General features: G+C 32.8%; 2 protein-coding genes across 2 annotated transcripts; both read right to left on the bottom strand.

Moving 5' to 3' along the window:
* Positions 1–1,590: 1,590 nt before the first annotated feature.
* fetub (fetuin B) lies at positions 1,591–9,647 on the bottom strand. The gene is made up of 7 exons (XM_065259489.2): positions 9,366–9,647; positions 6,025–6,138; positions 5,857–5,944; positions 5,578–5,744; positions 4,935–5,048; positions 4,693–4,776; positions 1,591–2,569 (listed from the first exon to the last, which is right to left on the bottom strand). Exons 1-7 carry the CDS (start codon positions 9,582–9,584, stop codon positions 1,652–1,654), a joined length of 1,704 nt encoding a protein of 567 aa, XP_065115561.1. The 5' UTR covers positions 9,585–9,647; the 3' UTR covers positions 1,591–1,651.
* A 1,618-nt stretch (positions 9,648–11,265) lies between these two features.
* On the bottom strand, positions 11,266–18,097 carry ahsg1 (alpha-2-HS-glycoprotein 1). Its single transcript, XM_065259490.2, has 7 exons — positions 17,838–18,097; positions 17,315–17,422; positions 17,142–17,226; positions 14,906–15,072; positions 12,161–12,277; positions 11,912–11,986; positions 11,266–11,826 (listed from the first exon to the last, which is right to left on the bottom strand). Exons 1-7 carry the CDS (start codon positions 18,048–18,050, stop codon positions 11,371–11,373), a joined length of 1,221 nt encoding a protein of 406 aa, XP_065115562.1. The 5' UTR covers positions 18,051–18,097; the 3' UTR covers positions 11,266–11,370.
* Positions 18,098–18,337: the final 240 nt, after the last annotated feature.

Genomic DNA, 18,337 nt, shown 5'->3' on the forward strand with positions numbered 1-18,337 from the left:
AGCACATGATGTTATATATATTAATCGACAAGCTATATAAAGTTTTATGTTCTTGTTCAGTAGTAGAAGAAGGATGTTCCGGTTGGTGGATATAGTGTTTGTCCCGCCTTTCTTTCACTGTGATTAGACAGCTGGATAATTGACTTGACTGAGCGTCACGTTTTGATAAATACATATTATTACCGGATCAAACATCGTTTTACTTCTTATCTTACAAAGAATCTAATTTAATATGTATATCTGTTGTGGAATATAATATATTTTATAAAACTCCGTTCTAGCCCCCGCAAGCTCATGTTATGTTGCTGCAATGACAATCAAGAGCTTTAACTAAGATTATAAAATAAAATGTTTTATGTAAATTATATAAAAAAGTTACAACTATTTTTAAAAGTTAAATAACTTTACATATTTGAAATCAAAAGAATTCTCAGATTTTCATGGCTCTGATCAGCAGTGTTTTACGACTACTCCTCACAGATAACAGTAAATGAGTAGGCAAACAATGTGTAATGATGTGACCCCATGTGACGTCCTCACCAGGACCTATGCAGAATCCAGTAATAATCCCAATCAAACAGGCCACACTGATATAATGCATGAAAGACACATGAGTCTGACAACAGAAAAACAGACACACAAGTGACTATAAATCTGAAGCATGTCCCTTTTAATAATACACATCTTTGTCTAAATCACTTCCAGGGAAATTATAATTATGATTACAAGTAAAGTAAAGGCAAATAGCATAGTCCACAAAGAGTAAAACAACAAGGTTAAAAAAAACTTAATTGCTTCCATTTTTGAATGTTGTGGCCGAAATGTAGTTTTTTATTGCACCACCAGAGGGCGCCATGGATTGAGTGGAAACACCTGTTAATATAAATTAAGTAATGAAAACTGTAAACTATCAGCTAAAAAAAAATTCGTTCAAATTTTTTTATTTTTGAAGAAACCTGAGAGATGATAAATATTTCAGAGGTGATAAAAAAATAACAAATTTTTTTTTTTTTTAACGCTGCGAGTCTGTTCTTTCATGTGATATATTGTATGTTTATATATTTAAAGAAGAAACTTCTCTGGAAGGCATTCAACTTTTGTGAAAGTCATAAAAATGCTGGAGCTGGCATCCTCAGTTAAGCATCTTCAAAATAAACATGCTACTAATAAAAATGACAGATAAGAAATAACAAAGGAGGCTATGACATTGGGTGTTACATCAGCTATCTGAATTAATACATTTCTCAATACATTTTAATCTGTTTTTATATTTGACAAATATTAAAAAATTTGGTCACAAGATTGACATAAAGCCTGCCAATATTTCTATCGACTTTTAATTTATTGCATGAAGATATTAGTTACCAAGGATAAGACTTTTATTTAATAAAATTAGTTTCCTGATGCGTTTTAACGTATATTAGTCCATGAAAATATACAGACTGAACACAATTCTCAGCAGTTTAGAGTAGTCTTGTATTTTCATATCAGTATGAACATGCTTTCTGTATGTTTGTGTCACTTCCATTTTAGAGAATAATTCAAGTAAACAAAAAAACTACTTTCATTAGCAAATGACCCAAAGCACACTTACGTGTACAAGTGTTTGTTTATTTATGACACTGTACAAACATAAAATATTCACAGGGCTCTACGCGGTAGGTTTGAAGAGAGGATCTTCGCTGAAGACCTGCTTTAGGATGAAATTTTGAATGTTGGACTCTGCGGGACACTGAGGGGATATAGTGTTTGGGAAGGGGTGGATGGTAGGTTCCATCTGTCCTGGAATCTGTGGGTCAGGGTGAGCAGGGAGGGTAGATGGTTTCTCGGGTCCCGCAGCAGGCTTGTCAGGGAAAGATGGAAGAACCATGGGCTTATCCACGGGGGGCAGAACATTGACAGATCCCTCAGGTTTTCTCGCTTTGGTTCTGCTGTCATGGTCGTGTTGGTGGTGATGATGTTCATGTTCGTGTAGGTGTCTGTGTTTGTGGTCGTGGTCCAGGACCAGCTCATGGTCATGTTCATGGGTCTCATCTTTTTTGTGACCATACTGGTGGTGCTGGTGTTCCCATTCATCCTTGTTGTGCTCGTGGGCCTTAGCGTAGTGGGTGTGAACGTGTTCTTGGTCATGAGAGTGATCATGGGAGTGTGCGTGTCCATGACCTTTGCCATGCTTGTGTGGGTGGTGGTGATGGTGGTGGTGGTGGTCATGGGAATGGTTGTGGGCATGGTCATGGGAATGGGGATGGGCATGGTCATGGGAATGGTTGTGGGCATGGTCATGGTCATGGGGATGGGCATGGTCATGGGAATGGGCATGGTCATGGGAATGGGGATGGGCATGGTCATGGGAATGGCCATGCTCGTGGGCATGGTCATGGGAATGGACGTGGGAATGGGGATGGGCATGGTCATGGGAATGGGGATGGGCATGGTCATGGGAATGGGCGTGGTCGTGGGAATGGTCATGCGCATGGTCATGTGCATGTCCAGGAGATGAGCCAGTTTTGTTGTGGGTGTGGTCCAGTTCTCCCCCCTTCAAGTGTTTCTTCTTCTCCTCTTCAGATGCCTACAGTTACATTAGCAAGTGTTGAAAAGTTACAAAGTGGATATTAGCAAAAAAATGATATTTAGTTTTGATCTTAAAATATGCTTTTGGGGCAATTTCGCGGACAGGGTACAGATTAATCCAGGAAATGATTACACCATTTAAACCATGAAAATGAACTAAAATGTGCTATAAATGTATTTAAAAATGTTATTCGGTACCACTTTCATCCAATTTTGGGTTCAAGTTTAATACAAGTATTAACTAAATAAAGTTTTAATACAGAAATAGTATGTTAAAAGCACATTTTACTTCAAATTCATGGTGTATCAAAATAGCTCAAATAAGTACACCTAGATAATCTTAAGAACATTTTAACTCTTTTCCCCGCCATTGACAAGTTATCTCGTCAATTAAAAGAAAACATTTGCAAACTAGGAAAACTAGGACTGTCAAAAGATTAATTGTGATTAATCGTATACAAAATAAAAGTTTTTTGCTAAATTTATGTGTGTGCACTGTGTGTAATAATTTTATATATATATATATATATATATATATATATATATATATATATATATATATATATATATATATATATATATAAATACACACACATTAATGTTTGTATTTAATAAACATTTATGTATATTTATTTATATATTGATATATTTTATATTATAAATATAAATAAAAAATATACCTAAATAAAAAAAAATTATGTGTGTTTTTATAAATACATAATATATAGACGGTTTCATCGGACGCATGTGCGGATACACGATGCGTCTGGTCCGAACTTTACTTCCAGTTTCAGTTTTTTAAAAGTCTGACTATTTGCTAAACTGAACTCTTAAACAAATACCTCGTCGAAAATAACAAATGTTTTGATTTCCTATGTAATCTACAAGTTGTTTATTTTGCTTGTTATATAAATTAACTACGTTTAAAGTACTTTGTTGTAGTTATTCTTAGCAGAGTTTACCGGAAGTTACGTGTTGACCACAGACGCCGCTTGTTTATGTTGTTACTGCTGAAACCGTCTATACACACAGTATACACACACATATATTATGCAAACACAAACTTTCATTTTGTATGTGATTAATCGCGATTAATCTTTTGACAGCCCCCCCAAAAAAACATGCCAACATGTTATTTACTAATTTTAAACTTTGTGTATGTTTTGATAATTGTTCTGAATCTGACAAAATTCCTTCAGAAAATGCAATTTTTTCAGCTTTTTGCTAAAAATATATATATTTTAAAAATGCCATATTTAAAGGGACAATAAGTAGAATTTCCCCCCATCTAGTGGTGAAATTGTATTTTGCATTCAGACGAATAGTGCTCTCTAGCGCCTCGCTTTTCCAAATGCGTGTTGCAACTACGGTCATATGACACCAACAAGGACATATTTATGAATAAAGACTATAATAAAATACTTAAAATCCTACTTATCGTCCCTTTATGAGTTTATAAGCAGAGAAAAAAATTAGATAGAATGAAACGTTTTTTTTCCTCGTTTGGTTTGTTTGTTGGTTTGTTTATTGTTTGTTTGAAAGCAGAGGGTCTGTTCTTTCATTTGATATATTTGTATGTTTATATATTTTAAGAAGAAAATTTTCCTAGAAGACATTTTGCGAAACTTCGTGAAAATCACAAAAAATGCTGGCAGGCAATTAAAAAAAAATGGCTGACGGAGAATGAGTTAAGAAGTACTAAAGACTTTTTTTGTATATTAAAAGTACAAAATTAGTGCGTGAAAATAGAGCACTTTGAGTACATTATGTAAGTGTACTCCTTTTCACCTGGGTCTTGAAATAAAACAATAGCATTGATATTAAGATATGTCCGTGCAAGATGTTTTAAAATTAAAGGTATTGCGGAGGATTTTCTTTTTCTGGGTGGATCATCAAAACTATTGGTCCTCCTAGTTGTCAATCAGGAGTGTTGCACAATTGCATTTTTTTAAAAAGTGGAGAAGGCGGTTCTTTTCTAAAATTCGAGAAAATCCTCCGCTATACCTTTAAGGCAGCTCAAAGATGCATTTTAGTCTGGGACTAGGATAAGCCTTGTCTGGAAAACCGCTCCTATTTTAATGTACAATCAACAAATTATGATTTGGAAATCAGTAGTCTTACCTCAGGCTCAAAGATTTCACACGTAACACTAAGATTTTCCTCACCAGCTGCAACAGTGTGGGAAGCTTTGCAGAATCCTTTGTGCTGAACGTGTAAAATATTAAAATATGTAAATATATAGATTCACTAGTGCTAAAATATATTTATAAAATAATATGAAAATACAATAATGTATTTTTAAATGGCAAAGAAAAACGCAACATACGATGAATGTTCTTTAAATCGTTTTTCTAGTGACTTACCGCAAACTCACACGCCATCATTTCACATTTAGAGACGTCAGCAATATCGGTTTTGTTTGAGCAGTTTGTCTCCTGAATGGTGAACTCCACAAAATGGAATCGTCCAAAATCATACTACAAAAAAATCTAATTATAAAATGTTCTATACACAATAGTTATACACTGCAAAAAAATGATTTTCAAGAAAAAAAATTCTTAGTATTTTTGTCATGTTTTCAGTAAAAATATCTAAAAATTCTTAAATTAAGATGCTTTTTCTTGATGAGCAAAATGACCCAAGAAAATAAGTCTAGTTTTTAGACCAAAAATACCAAATTTAAGTGATTTTGCGTAAAAAACAAGCAAAAAATCTGCCAATGGGGTAAGCAAATTTTTCTTGAATTTTTCTTATATTAAGTGTTTAATAGTGTTTGCTTGTTTTATGCACAAAATCACTTAAATTTTATATTTTTGGTCTAAAAACTAGACTTATTTTTTTGGGGCGTTTTGCTCATAAAGAAAAAGCATCTTAATTTAAGAATTTTTAGATATTTTTACTGAAAACAAGACAAAAATACTAACATTTTTTTTTCTTGAAAATTTTTTTTTGTGGTGTAGTCAGTTTTCCAAAATTCTTTTGTTATTTGTTCGCTTATCCATTTACCTGAGCAGAAGCTCTCGTAACTTTCAGAGGAGCAAAGTAGTTACTCAGTCCACTCTCTTTATTGTATTTCTCCATGGCCATCTTCATAGTCTTCAAGACTTCTTCATGATCTTTAGGAAATTCTGGGGGGCAGTCTGGGCATCGTTCTCTAATTTTGCTGGCAGGCACTGCCAAAGAAGAACCAGAAAAAACATTTTTTGAATGATTTGCTTTTTTAAAGTTATGTTAATTTTAGGCTTATGCCAATAAAGGCCAGCTGTGCTGGCATTTGGTTGTTACCTTGCCTCACAATGCAGTTGTATTTGTACAGGCGGTTTACCCTGTGAACTCTGTTCATGTAGATAACGGCCTTACACTGTCCGTACAGCTGTGGGTTGAAACAAAGGTTATAACAACTTCTAGTCAAACGACGTGTATTTTCTAGTTTTTATGAATATAAAGTCATACTGGGTATTGTTCAGTGTTTAAGGTTTCACAGTCTTTCCAGTTCTTCTTGCTCAAGACATGACACTTAGTCTCCAAAACATCAAGAGTAAGATAAAAGACAACCCCGTTCTCACCCTGAGAGAGAGAAAGAGAGAGAGAGAGATTCAGTCAAGCATTAAAACTAGTGCTGGGAAAAACCCTATTGCGATTAATCGCATACAAAATAAAAGTGATTTTTTTTTGCATAATATATGTGTGTTTACTGTGTGTAATTATTATGTATATTAAACCACACACACATACACTGTAAAAAAATTCCGTAGAAATTGCAGCTGGGTTGCCGGTAATTTACCATAGATTTACATTTATGTTATTTACTGGCAAGAGTTTGTTCAAAGTTAAATGAACATTAAACATTTACAAGTCTTTGTCTTTACAGAGTAAAACTAAAAAAAACAGCATCAAGCAAAACATTCTGGGAAACAAAATCTGAAGCAAAAAACGGAAAAAGGTTGATGATGATTTCTGGTTCCCAGAATGCTTTGCATGAGGCTGTTATTGTATAGTTTTATTCTGTAAAGATAAAGACTTGTTAATATTTAAAATTTATTTAACTTTGAACAAACTCGTTCCAGTAAATAACATAAATGTAAATCTACGGTAAATTACCGGCAACCCAGCTGCAATAACATTGAAATTTCTACGGAATTTTTTTACAGTGTACATTTATTAATTTCAGATTTTTTTATTTATATATACATTTTTTATTTATATATAATGTAAAATATATACAAATAAAAATTAATATAATATATACATGTAAATGTTTCTTAAATACATACACGAGTGTGTGTGTATTTATATATATATATATATATATATATATATATATATATATATATATATATATATATATATATATATATATATATATATATATATATATATATATATATACATAATAATTACACACAGCACACACTCATATATTATGCCAAAAATCACTTTTATTTTTTATGCGATTAATCGCGATTAATCTTTGCCCAGCACTAAAAAACATAAAGGTACAGTAAAGTTTGGGACCAAGAGTTTGCTTCGAATCAAAATGTAAATATATATAATTTTTCTTGATGAGCAAAACAACCCAAGAAAATAAGTCTAGATTTAGACCAAAAATATACAATTTAAGTGATTTTGCGCATAAAACAAGCAAAAAAATCTGCCAATGAGGTAAGCAAATGTTTCTTGAATTTTCCTTGAATTTAGTGTTTAAAGCTCTACTGTGTACTTTATTGAGTTAATTCTTAACAAAAACCCATGTTTTCTTTCAAAAGTATGTGCTCATTCATGTGTAATTACTTCCCACCCACTAATGAAAGTATTCTCGTAAGTGTAGAATCTGCTATTTAAAATGCATACCGTCGAAGCGCTCTCTGGCTGAATCCATGTTGTGCCTCCATCTTTGAAATACATTCGCCGACGAGGGACATTCCTGAAATTCAAGCTCCGCCTTTCGCGCTTTCACTCTACACTCATGCTGGCCGATAGCTGAAGCCTTCGGAGGTTGCATGTGTAGGCGGTATACGTCATCAAGACATTCTTATTTCAGAATATTAACAATTATAAAGCTGACAATTATTCTTAGTTAATTGTAAATTGATGTAATATGCGTATGACTTGCGAATGTAATGGTCAGTTGATTTAAATAAACCAGGCTTGATGACGTATCCAGCCTGTGACCTGCGTAGCTGAGTCCTTCGGATTTTACAACAACCGCACACCGTGATGAACCTGCGATCTAATGCTTTGATTTGAAAGCCTGTTGAAGACATATTCTCGAGGACATTAAAACAAATCGCCAAGGAAGCGAAACGGGGATTTTAAACGACAACGTGACAGGAAAAACATCAAGACCAAAGTCACTATTGGAGTTAGTTTTCCAAGATGGGGCTCAAGGGACACTGACTGACTGGGACACTTTCTATATTCTCCACAGGTAATTCAGCATATTCGTTTACATCTATACAGTCCATGTTGTAAACTTAAGGTTTTATAGTTCCTTGGCTAACTTTAGCATGATTATGCATAACACTTGTTAGTGTAAACATGCATGTGGTTTAATGTGTTGAACAGCCACACGCCGTCTCTCCGCCCATTTATGTAATCTGAGGTACTGAGATAAATGTTTTTCATCTTTTCTGACCTCTAGCACAAACACACGGTGACAGCGCTATTTTTAGCCTTTCATTGATAAAAGCGTCTGATCTGCGCGTCTTTCGTTTCATTTTACAAGCGTGTGAAAGTTGCGCGATCTTTTTTCACCAATATGAGAGAAAGCTCTTACATATACAAGGACATGTAATGTTTACTTAAAACATAAGCATTGTACTTTGACATAATATTAGTTCGCGTCCATTTAAACCCGTCATGGTTGCTTTTTGTATGTGATTTTAAGCGGACATATCATGACAATCAGACTTTTTTCATGTTAAACATAAATCTGTGTGCTTTGATGGATCACAGGCAAAGGACATTGCAAATTGTTCATTTTTTCTCATTGCTTTTGCTTTGTAGCTGCTGGAAGCCATGTTAACCTTGGCATGACACGGCCGGGCCACCGTACGAGTTAAAACGCGTTCCGAATGGGGGGGGCTAGAAAGTATTATTCAGTTGCTTGTCATATAGACTTTCACCGCTAGATGGGAGTAGATCTTACACAGTGGAGCTTTAAGAAAAATGTTCAAGATTTTTTGCTTACCCCATTGGCAGATTTTTTGCTTGTTTTATTCACAAAATAACTTAAATTTGATATTTTGGTCTAAAAACTAGACTTATTTTTTTTTTAATCTTAATTAAAAAATTATTAGATATTTTTCCTGAAAACAAGACATAAATAATAAGAATTTTTTTTTCTTGAAAATTCTTAAATAAAGATGCTTTTTCTTAGTGAGCAAAACGACCCAAGAAAATAAGTCTAGTTTTTAGACCAAAAATATCAAATTTAAGTGATTTTGTGCATAAAACAAGCAAAGCAATCTGCCAGTGGGGTAAGCAAAAAATCTTGAAATTTTTTCTTAAACACTAAATTCAAGAAAAATGTAAAAAAAAATTGCTTACCCCATTGGCAGATTTGTTTGCTTGTTTTATGCACAAAATCACTTAAATTTGATATTTTTGGTCTAAAAACTAGACTTATTTTCTTGGGTCGTTTTGCTCATCAAGAAAAAGCATCTTAATTTAAGAATGTTTAGATATTTTTACTGAAAACAAGACAAAAATACTAAGACATTTTTCTTGAAAATCTTTTTTTGCCGTGTAAAGTAGAAATGTATTTTAATGGTTTTGTTAAAAAAAAGACTCACATGGATCATCTGGTGGACATTACTGAGACGATCAAGGCTGAACACGTAGCCTTCTTTGCGGTCCAGATTGATTTGATTTAAGGCTTCTGCGGCAGCACCCTTAGCTGCAGCATCATTACAGGATCCAGGGGTCAACGGGTCCACAGGAGCCCCGCGGACACACAGAAAGACCATCATCAATACCACACACTGCTTCATGGTGGAGCTGTGGTTGTTCATCCAGACACAGCAACAAAGTCTAGATGGAGCATGCAATCTTTTATACACGTCCTACAGAAGGCATGACTCAACCCCTGACCAGGTCAGTACACAAACCTATCTCTCCTAAATCTCATGATTCCGATTGAATCAAAATCACAGCTTTAGTCCACCCACTCTTATCATTGACCAATGATCAAATCGATTAACAGGGCTTGTTGCAACATGCCGTCAACCCACATGAGAGATTTTCTAGGAATATGCTAAATTTCTCTTTGTCCCTCTCATCATTCAACTTTGTTTACTGGAAAAATATAAACCACTTTAATACTTTCCTATGATAATAACAATGCTATAAATAGATATTTAAAGAATTTATTTAAAGAATACTGTTTTAATAAAATGAATTTTTGAGGGGAGAGAGAGAGAGAGAGAGAGAGAGAGAGAGAGAGAGAGAGAGAGAGAGAGAGAGAGAGAGAGAGAGAGAGAGAGAGAAATGTTATGCGTTTCAACAATAATAAAAAACCCTTAACTGAATCAGTTTGACCTACAAGTATATAAATTCCTAAAAGTACAGTGATGTATACAGAAGAGTTTATGTAAAAAAAGTTTATGAGTTATGCTTTAACTTCACATTAATTTATAAAGCACATTAAGGTTGACCAAAGTGCTGCACAAAGGCAAACATAACCAATAAATACCAAAAATACCAAAAATCATGAAGTAACAAAAAGACAACAGTAGTGAGTTTTTTTGCTTGTTTTATGCACAAATTAACTTAAATTTGATATTTTTGGTCTAAAATCTAAACTTATTTTCTTGGGTCGTTTTGCTCATCAAGAAAAAGCATCTTAATTTAAGAATTTTTCGATATTTTTACTGAAAACAAGACAAAAATACTAAGAATTTTTTTTCTTGAAAATTACTTTCTTACTTAGTATTTTTGTCTCGTTTTGAGTAGAAATATCTAAAAAAATTATTGAATCAAGATGTATTTTCTTGATGAGCAAATGAGCTAAGAAAATTAGTCTAGTTTTTAGACAAAACATATCAAATTTAAGCGAATTTGTGCTTAAAACAAGCAAAAAATATGCCAGTGGAATAAGACACTTTTTGCTGAATTTTTCTTGTATTAAGTAAATTCAAGAAAAAAAATTATTATTCCATTGGCAGAGTTTTTTTTTTTCTTTTCTTGTTTTAAGCACAAATTCACTTAAATTTGATATGTTTGGTCTAAAAACTAGACTTATTTTCTTTAGTCATTTTGCTCATCAAGAAAATACATCTTGATTTAAGAATTTTTAGATATTTTTATTAAAAACAAGACAAAATTACTAAGTAAGAAAGTCATTTTTTGCAGTGTTTGATGATTGGATTTTTTTTAGAAGATTTAAAGAGGAAAAGTACAAGGTTTGATGGACTTTACCACCAAGTTTTGTTTATTGTCAACTGATGTGCTTTCTCCTTATCATCACATTGATTCCACAGGTCAGGTTGCTTAATCAATGAATGTAAATGATTGTGATTGTGGGTTCTTTGCAGTCAAATAGCTGTGAAGCTTCAGTTTTAACTCCTGAAAAGCGGGTTTGGTTTTATTCTGTGATATTTTCAAGCTGATTCAAATGATTCACATATTATTAGTTTTGTGATATTGTAATACTCATGTACAGGCCGACCCACTATAAATGAGACACCACCACTGTTGAATGAAGAATATTTATTGTGTCTCACACAACTGAATATCTCTATAGAACAATACTCCGATGTTTCATAGTTTTAAAGACGACCATGAAGTATAACCGGTTAATCACTGGGTATGTGGTGGTACAAAGTCTGGAGGTCCCCTGCAGTGATGTGGTGGAGGAAACGGACAGATCGGATAAATAGAGGGGGGTATTTTTACAAAACCGTGACAGGGAAATTCATGGTGTCCCTCAGATGCAGATCCTGGAATCCCTGATGGGACTTTTGGACAATGTATGTCTTTCTCAGGGTGGTGTGAGTGTTCAGGCCGTCCCCTGTGACCAGGTGTTTTGTCCTTATGGCCATGGCCTGCATGTTTTGGGCGATGTGAATGTCCGTGGGAGGGTGGATGTCCGTGGTGAGGAGGGTGTCCGTGGTGAGGGGGGTGTCCGTGATGAGGTGGATGTCCGTGATGAGGTGGATGTCCGTGATGAGGTGGATGTCCGTGGTGATGTGGATGACCGTGGGACTTGCATTCTCTTCTTGAATGGGGATGATGGTGCTTGTGTTGAGTTGAGTTCTGGAAGAATTTGGAGCACAAAATATTTAGGTGAAGAACCATAACTAAGTCTAGCCCTGCATTCGTGTGCATGTAAAATATATACCTGAACTTCAAAAGTTTCACATTCCACTGTCGGTTCCAAATTTCCAAGCTTGGTAGATTTACAGAACCCATACTGCTATAGAGGAAAACAGATAGAGATATTCAGCAATGACTGATATTAAAGGAGCTCAAGATTGTAAATCTTCACTTCTTCATTGCCCATTGTAAATTACAATATTATCATCTTAGAGATCTCAAGGATGGTTAAGTATTGGAGGACATATTATAATCAGAATTTGTTGTTACTTACAACCTGAGCCATACATGAACCCTTGCATACTTCTGGATTCGTGAATGCTTGTTTGTTTGTACAGTTTGTCTCCACAATGGCAAACTCAACAAAGAAGTCCTGCTGTGCAGATGTCCGCTAGAAAAAGAGATGGATTTTCTTATAATATGCAATTCATGCAATTAAGTACAGTATCCAAATAGTTGCTATGACTGCCAGAAATACTTTTTGTGCATACATGCCTCTTGGTACAGCCGTGCAATATTAATGTGTGTTTTCAGCCTGATCTCACAAGAAATCGTACGTATTTTACGAGTTGGCTAATTCGTATCACTTTATATGAAGTTAATCGTGCAAAATTCTCATGAAAGAAACCCAACCCCTAACTGAACCCCTAACCCCGCATCTAACCCTAACATCACAGGGGTCAAGGCAAATTGTACCAAAACTTGCAAATGTGGTCATACACTGCAAAAAATAATTTTCAAGAAAAAAAAATCTTAGTATTTTTGTCTTGTTTTTTAGTAAAAATATCTAAACATTCTTAAATTAAGATGCTTTTTCTTGATGAGCAAAATGACCCAAGAAAATAAGTCTAGTTTTTAGACCAAAAATATAAAATTTAAGTGATTTTGTGCATAAAACAAGCAAAAAATCTGCCAATGGGGTAAGCTGATTTTTCTTGAATTTTTCTTGAATTTAGTGGTTAAGAAAAATGTTCAAGATTTTTTTGCTTACCCCGCAGATTTTTTTTGTGAAAAAAATTTATATTTGATATTTTTGCACTGCAAAAAATGATTTTCAAGATAAACATTTCTTAGTATTTTTGTCTTGTTTATATCAAATTTAAGTGATTTTGTGCATAAAACAAGCAAAAGAATCTGCCAATTGGGTAAGCTAATTTTTCTTGAATTTTTTTTTAATTTAGTGTTTAAGAAAAATGTTCAAGATTTTTTTGCTTACCCCATTGGCAGATTTTTTTGGTAGAAAAAATTTATATTTGATATTTTTGCACTGCAAAAAATGATTTTCAAGATAAAAATTTCGTAGTATTTTTGTCTTGTTTATATCAAATTTAAGTGATTTTGTGCATAAAACAAGCAAAAAAATCTGCCAATGGGGTAAGCAATTTTTTCTTGAATTTTTCTTGAATTTAGTGTTTAAGAAAAATGTTCAATATTGTTTTGCTTACCCCATTGGCAGATTTTTTTTGGTGGAAAAAAATTATATTTGCTATTATTGCACTGCAAAAAAATGATTTTCAAGATAAAAATTTCGTAGTATTTTTGTCTTGTTTATATCAAATTTAAGTGATTTTGTGCATAAAACAAGCAAAAAATCTGCCAATGGGGTAAGCTGATTTTTCTTGAATTTTTCTTGAATTTAGTGTTTTAGAAAAATGTTCAAGATTTTTTTGCTTACCCCATTGGCAGATTTTTTTGGTAGAAAAAATTTATATTTGATATTTTTGCACTGCAAAAAATGATTTTCAAGATAAAAATTTCGTAGTATTTTTGTCTTGTTTATATCAAATTTAAGTGATTTTGTGCATAAAACAAGCAAAAAAATCTGCCAATAGGGTAAGCAATTTTTTCTTGAATTTTTCTTGAATTTAGTGTTTAAGAAAAATGTTCAATATTGTTTTGCTTACCCCATTGGCAGATTTTTTTTGGTGGAAAAAAATTATATTTGCTATTATTGCACTGCAAAAAAATGATTTTCAAGATAAAAATTTCGTAGTATTTTTGTCTTGTTTATATCAAATTTAAGTGATTTTGTGCATAAAACAAGCAAAAAATCTGCCAATGGGGTAAGCTGATTTTTCTTGAATTTTTCTTGAATTTAGTGTTTTAGAAAAATGTTCAAGATTTTTTTGCTTACCCCATTGGCAGATTTTTTTGGTAGAAAAAATTTATATTTGATATTTTTGCACTGCAAAAAATGATTTTCAAGATAAAAATTTCGGAGTATTTTTGTCTTGTTTATATCAAATTTAAGTGATTTTGTGCATAAAACAAGCAAAAAAATCTGCCAATGGGGTAAGCAATTTTTTCTTGAATTTTTCTTGAATTTAGTGTTTAAGAAAAATGTTCAATATTGTTTTGCTTACCCCATTGGCAGATTTTTTTTGGTGGAAAAAAATTATATTTGATATTATTGCACTGCAAAAAAATGATTTTCAAGATAAAAATTTCTTAGTATTTTTGTCTTGTTTATATCAAATTTAAGTGATTTTGTGCATAAAACAAGCAAAAAATCTGCCAATGGTGTAAGCTGATTTTTCTTGAATTTTTCTTGAATTTAGTGATTTTTGGTCTAAAAACTAGACTTATTTTCTTGGGTCGTTTTGCTCATCAAGAAAAAGCATCTTAATTTAAGAATTTAAGATATTTTTACTGAAAACAAGACAAAAATACTAAGAATTTTTTTTCTTGAAAATCTTTTTTTGCAGTGTATGAATTAATACGAATTAGCCAACTCATGAAACATGTATGTATGTGTCTTTGTATGAACGCTGGCAGTAACAAACACTGCTGATAGCATCACCTCCATATGTCTGTGCCACTAAACCAGCCAACTTAAAACCTAATAACTTCAACCATAATGAACTTCCCATCTACAATTGTCTGCTGTCAGCAAAGCAATAGAAGAGTATGTGAGTTTAAACTCAATGAAAGTATAACACATATTCTGAGGAATTTTGTGACATTGCGCTTTTTATGTCCTTTTATGTTTCAATCCTAAAACTTGTTTAAGAGGGATCACCTGGGTGCTGATCCTTCCAACCTCCATCAGCATAAAATAAGAAGTATGGTTAGATTCCTTATTGAATTTCTGCAGGGAAGATTTTACAACTTCCAGACCCTGGGGGTCATGCAGGGGTAGGAGAATTGGGCAGTCAGGGCATTTTGCCTCCACCGATTCACGAGAAGCTAGAGCAAAACACAGAATAATGAATGTACATGCAATGTTAGGTTAAAAAATGTTATAGTATAATATGTTACTGTTATCAAATGTATGATTTTGTGTGTAAATTGTGTGTGACATAAGATTTTCTAAAAGTTTTTATTACTCTTTCCCCACCATTGATGATTTAACTCATCAATTAAGAAAAAGCGCATCCCTGCCAATGACAACACTGTAAAAAAATTCCGTAGAAATTACAATGTTATTGCAGCTGGGTTGCCGGTAATTTACCGTAGATTTACATTTATGTTATTTACTGGCAAGAGTTTGTTCAAAGTTAAATAAATTTTAAATATTAACAAGTCTTTATCTTTATAGAATAAAACTATACAATAACAGCCTCATGCAAAGCATTCTGGGAACCAGAATTCATCAAAAACCTTTTTCTGTTTTTTGCTTCAGATTTTGTTTCCCAGAATGTTTTGCTTGATGCTGTTTTTTTTAGTTTTACTCTGTAAAGACAAACACTTGTAAATGTTATATGTTCATTTAACTTTGAACAAAATGTTGCCAGTAAAACACATAAATTTAAATCTACGGTAAATTACCGGCAACCCAGCTGCAATTTCTACGGAATTTTTTTACAGTGAAGTATTTCCGGCTTTCTGCAATACTGCTATTGTCCACCAGGTGGATATTCTTCCGCAACTTATAAACCAAAGAAGTATCACCCTAGGGCAAACAGCAGTATGTCCGTGTAAGTTTTGAGGATCACTCTGAATCTGATTTTTATTAAAAGTCCTTCACAAAAATGTAATTATCTAATTTTTTTGCTTAAAATGTGGTGTTTTTGAAGAAACCTACCCATATTTTGGAGGAGATAAAAAGATGAAGGTAGAATAAAACATTTTTTTGTTGTTGTTTGAAAACATAGGGTCTGTTCTTTCATTTAATATATTGTATATTCATATATTTCAAGAAAACATTTTCTTAGTATTTTTGTCTTGTTTTCAGTAAAAATATCAAAAAATTCTTAAATGAAGATGCTTTTTCTTGATGAGCAAAACGACCCAAGAAAAAAAAGTCTAGTTTTTAGACCAAAAATATCAAATTTAAGTGATTTTGTGCATAAAACAAGCAAAAAAATCTGCCAAAGGGGTAAGCAAATTTTTATTGATTTTTTTCTTGAATTTAGTGTTTTAGAAAAATGTTCACGATTTTTTGGCTTACCCCACTGGCAGATTTTTTTGCTTGAAAAAATTTATATTTGATATTTTTGGTCTAAAAACTAGACTTATTTTCTTGGGTCGTTTTTCTCATCAAGAAAAAGCATCTTAATTTAAGTATTTTTAGATATTTTTACTGAGAAAAAAATACAAATTTAAGTGATTTTGTGCATAAAACAAGCAAAAAAAAAACTGGCCAGGGGGTAAGCAAAAAATCTTGGACATTTTTCTTAAACACTAAATTCAAGAAAAATTCAAGAAAAATTTGCTTATATTTTGCACAAAATCACTTAAATCTAATATTTTTGGTCTAAAAACTAGACTTATTTTCTTGGTCGTTTTGCTCATCAAGAAAAAGCATCTTAATTTAAGTATTTTTAGATATTTTTACTGAGAAAAAAATTCAAATTTAAGTGATTTTTGCATAAAACAAGCAAAAAAAATCTGGCAATGGGGTAAGCAAAAATTTTTTGGACATTTTACTTAAACACTAAATTCAAGAAAAATTCAAGAAAAAATTGCTTGTTTATGCACAAAATCACTTAAATGTAATATTTTTGGTCTAAAAACTAGACTTATTTTCTTGGTCGTTTTGCTCATCAAGAAAAAGCATCTTAATTTAAGAACTTTAAGATATTTTTACTGAAAACAAGACAAAAATACTATGAATTTTTTTCTTGAAAAATTTTTTTTGCAGTGAAGGCATTCAACTTTTGTAAAAATCATAAAAAATGCTGGCGCTGACTTTTTTTTAAAAAAACGAGGGGAAAGAGTTAACCATATTTTACTAAAAAAAGGCATACATTTGAGCCAAGGTCAAGTGTCTAAGGAAATACCAAAATAAATATTCATTGTTTTTGTTGTATCACCTGGTTCAGTGTCACAAATGTAGCGTTTCACAGCTGCTTTTTTGTTCACGCTGAAGATGGTGACGTTACATTTAGCTGTCACATGCTTGAAGGAGAACGTAGGAGCGTTACATAAATGAAATCATAAACATCTCTCATCCTAAAGCGATTGTATCCGGAATACAACATCTCACCGTCTCTGTCTCTGGTCTGATGTCACACTGATCTAAAGGTTTAGGGTTCACAATATGGCATTTTGTTTCCTCTAAAGTCATTCTGAAGACCACCTCACAAGAATCAGCCTGCACAGAAGCAAAACAGTCTAAGTTATTTTTAGTATACAAAACACTATAAAAAAAACATGGAAGCTGGGTTTTATTAAAATATACAAATTATAGATAGAAAAAAAGCTCACAGGTAATAACGCATTTATTAACTGCATTTTAATCTATTATTAATATTTGTTAATTCACTTTTGTGGTACTGAAATAAAACTGAAATAAAAGTGAATTAACAAAATTTTACACACACCATTTCTTGCCAAGCCGCCTTTAATTTTTCTCCAAGCTGAACGTCAGTTTATACTTCAAACGAATTAATGCACCATGCATTAAACAATTGTAATATGTTTAATAAAATATTTGAAAAAGTTCTCAATTTTTTTGAAGTTAGAGTTCACTTTAGGCCACTAGTGTGAATGATACCATAAAAACGTACCTTCTCCACTGCTGTGCGCGTGTCCAGTGAAACAAACTTAAACTTGTATCCGTGATGATGATGATTGTTAATGAACTGCTCGGCTACATGTGCAGTAATATTGTCTTGATCTTCCTGACACTTATATTCCACCTCATTTGTTGGAGGGAGGCTGGCCGCGTACAAGGCCGTGGTCAGGGCCAGTACAATCACCAGCTCTCTCATACTGCACATAGCAGCGGTAAATCTTCAACTAAGAAACAGACCGTCTCTCCTGTGCAAACCTTTATAATAGACACGGTAAGAGAATGAGCAAACAATTTTGTGCCAGCAAGGCCTGCCAATGTAAACGAAATACAAGTTTACAAGGAGGGACAAAAGTAACAGATAGTAAAATGAACTTATTAGCAGAAATACTTATAATCAGAAACAATGATCTGATTTTATTAAAGGAAAACACCACCGTTTTTCAATATTTTACTATGTTCTTAGACAAATTAATACATACCTATCTTTTTTCA

The sequence above is a fragment of the Paramisgurnus dabryanus genome, chromosome 24 (assembly GCF_030506205.2).
Source record: "Paramisgurnus dabryanus chromosome 24, PD_genome_1.1, whole genome shotgun sequence".
NCBI lineage: Eukaryota > Metazoa > Chordata > Actinopteri > Cypriniformes > Cobitidae > Paramisgurnus > Paramisgurnus dabryanus.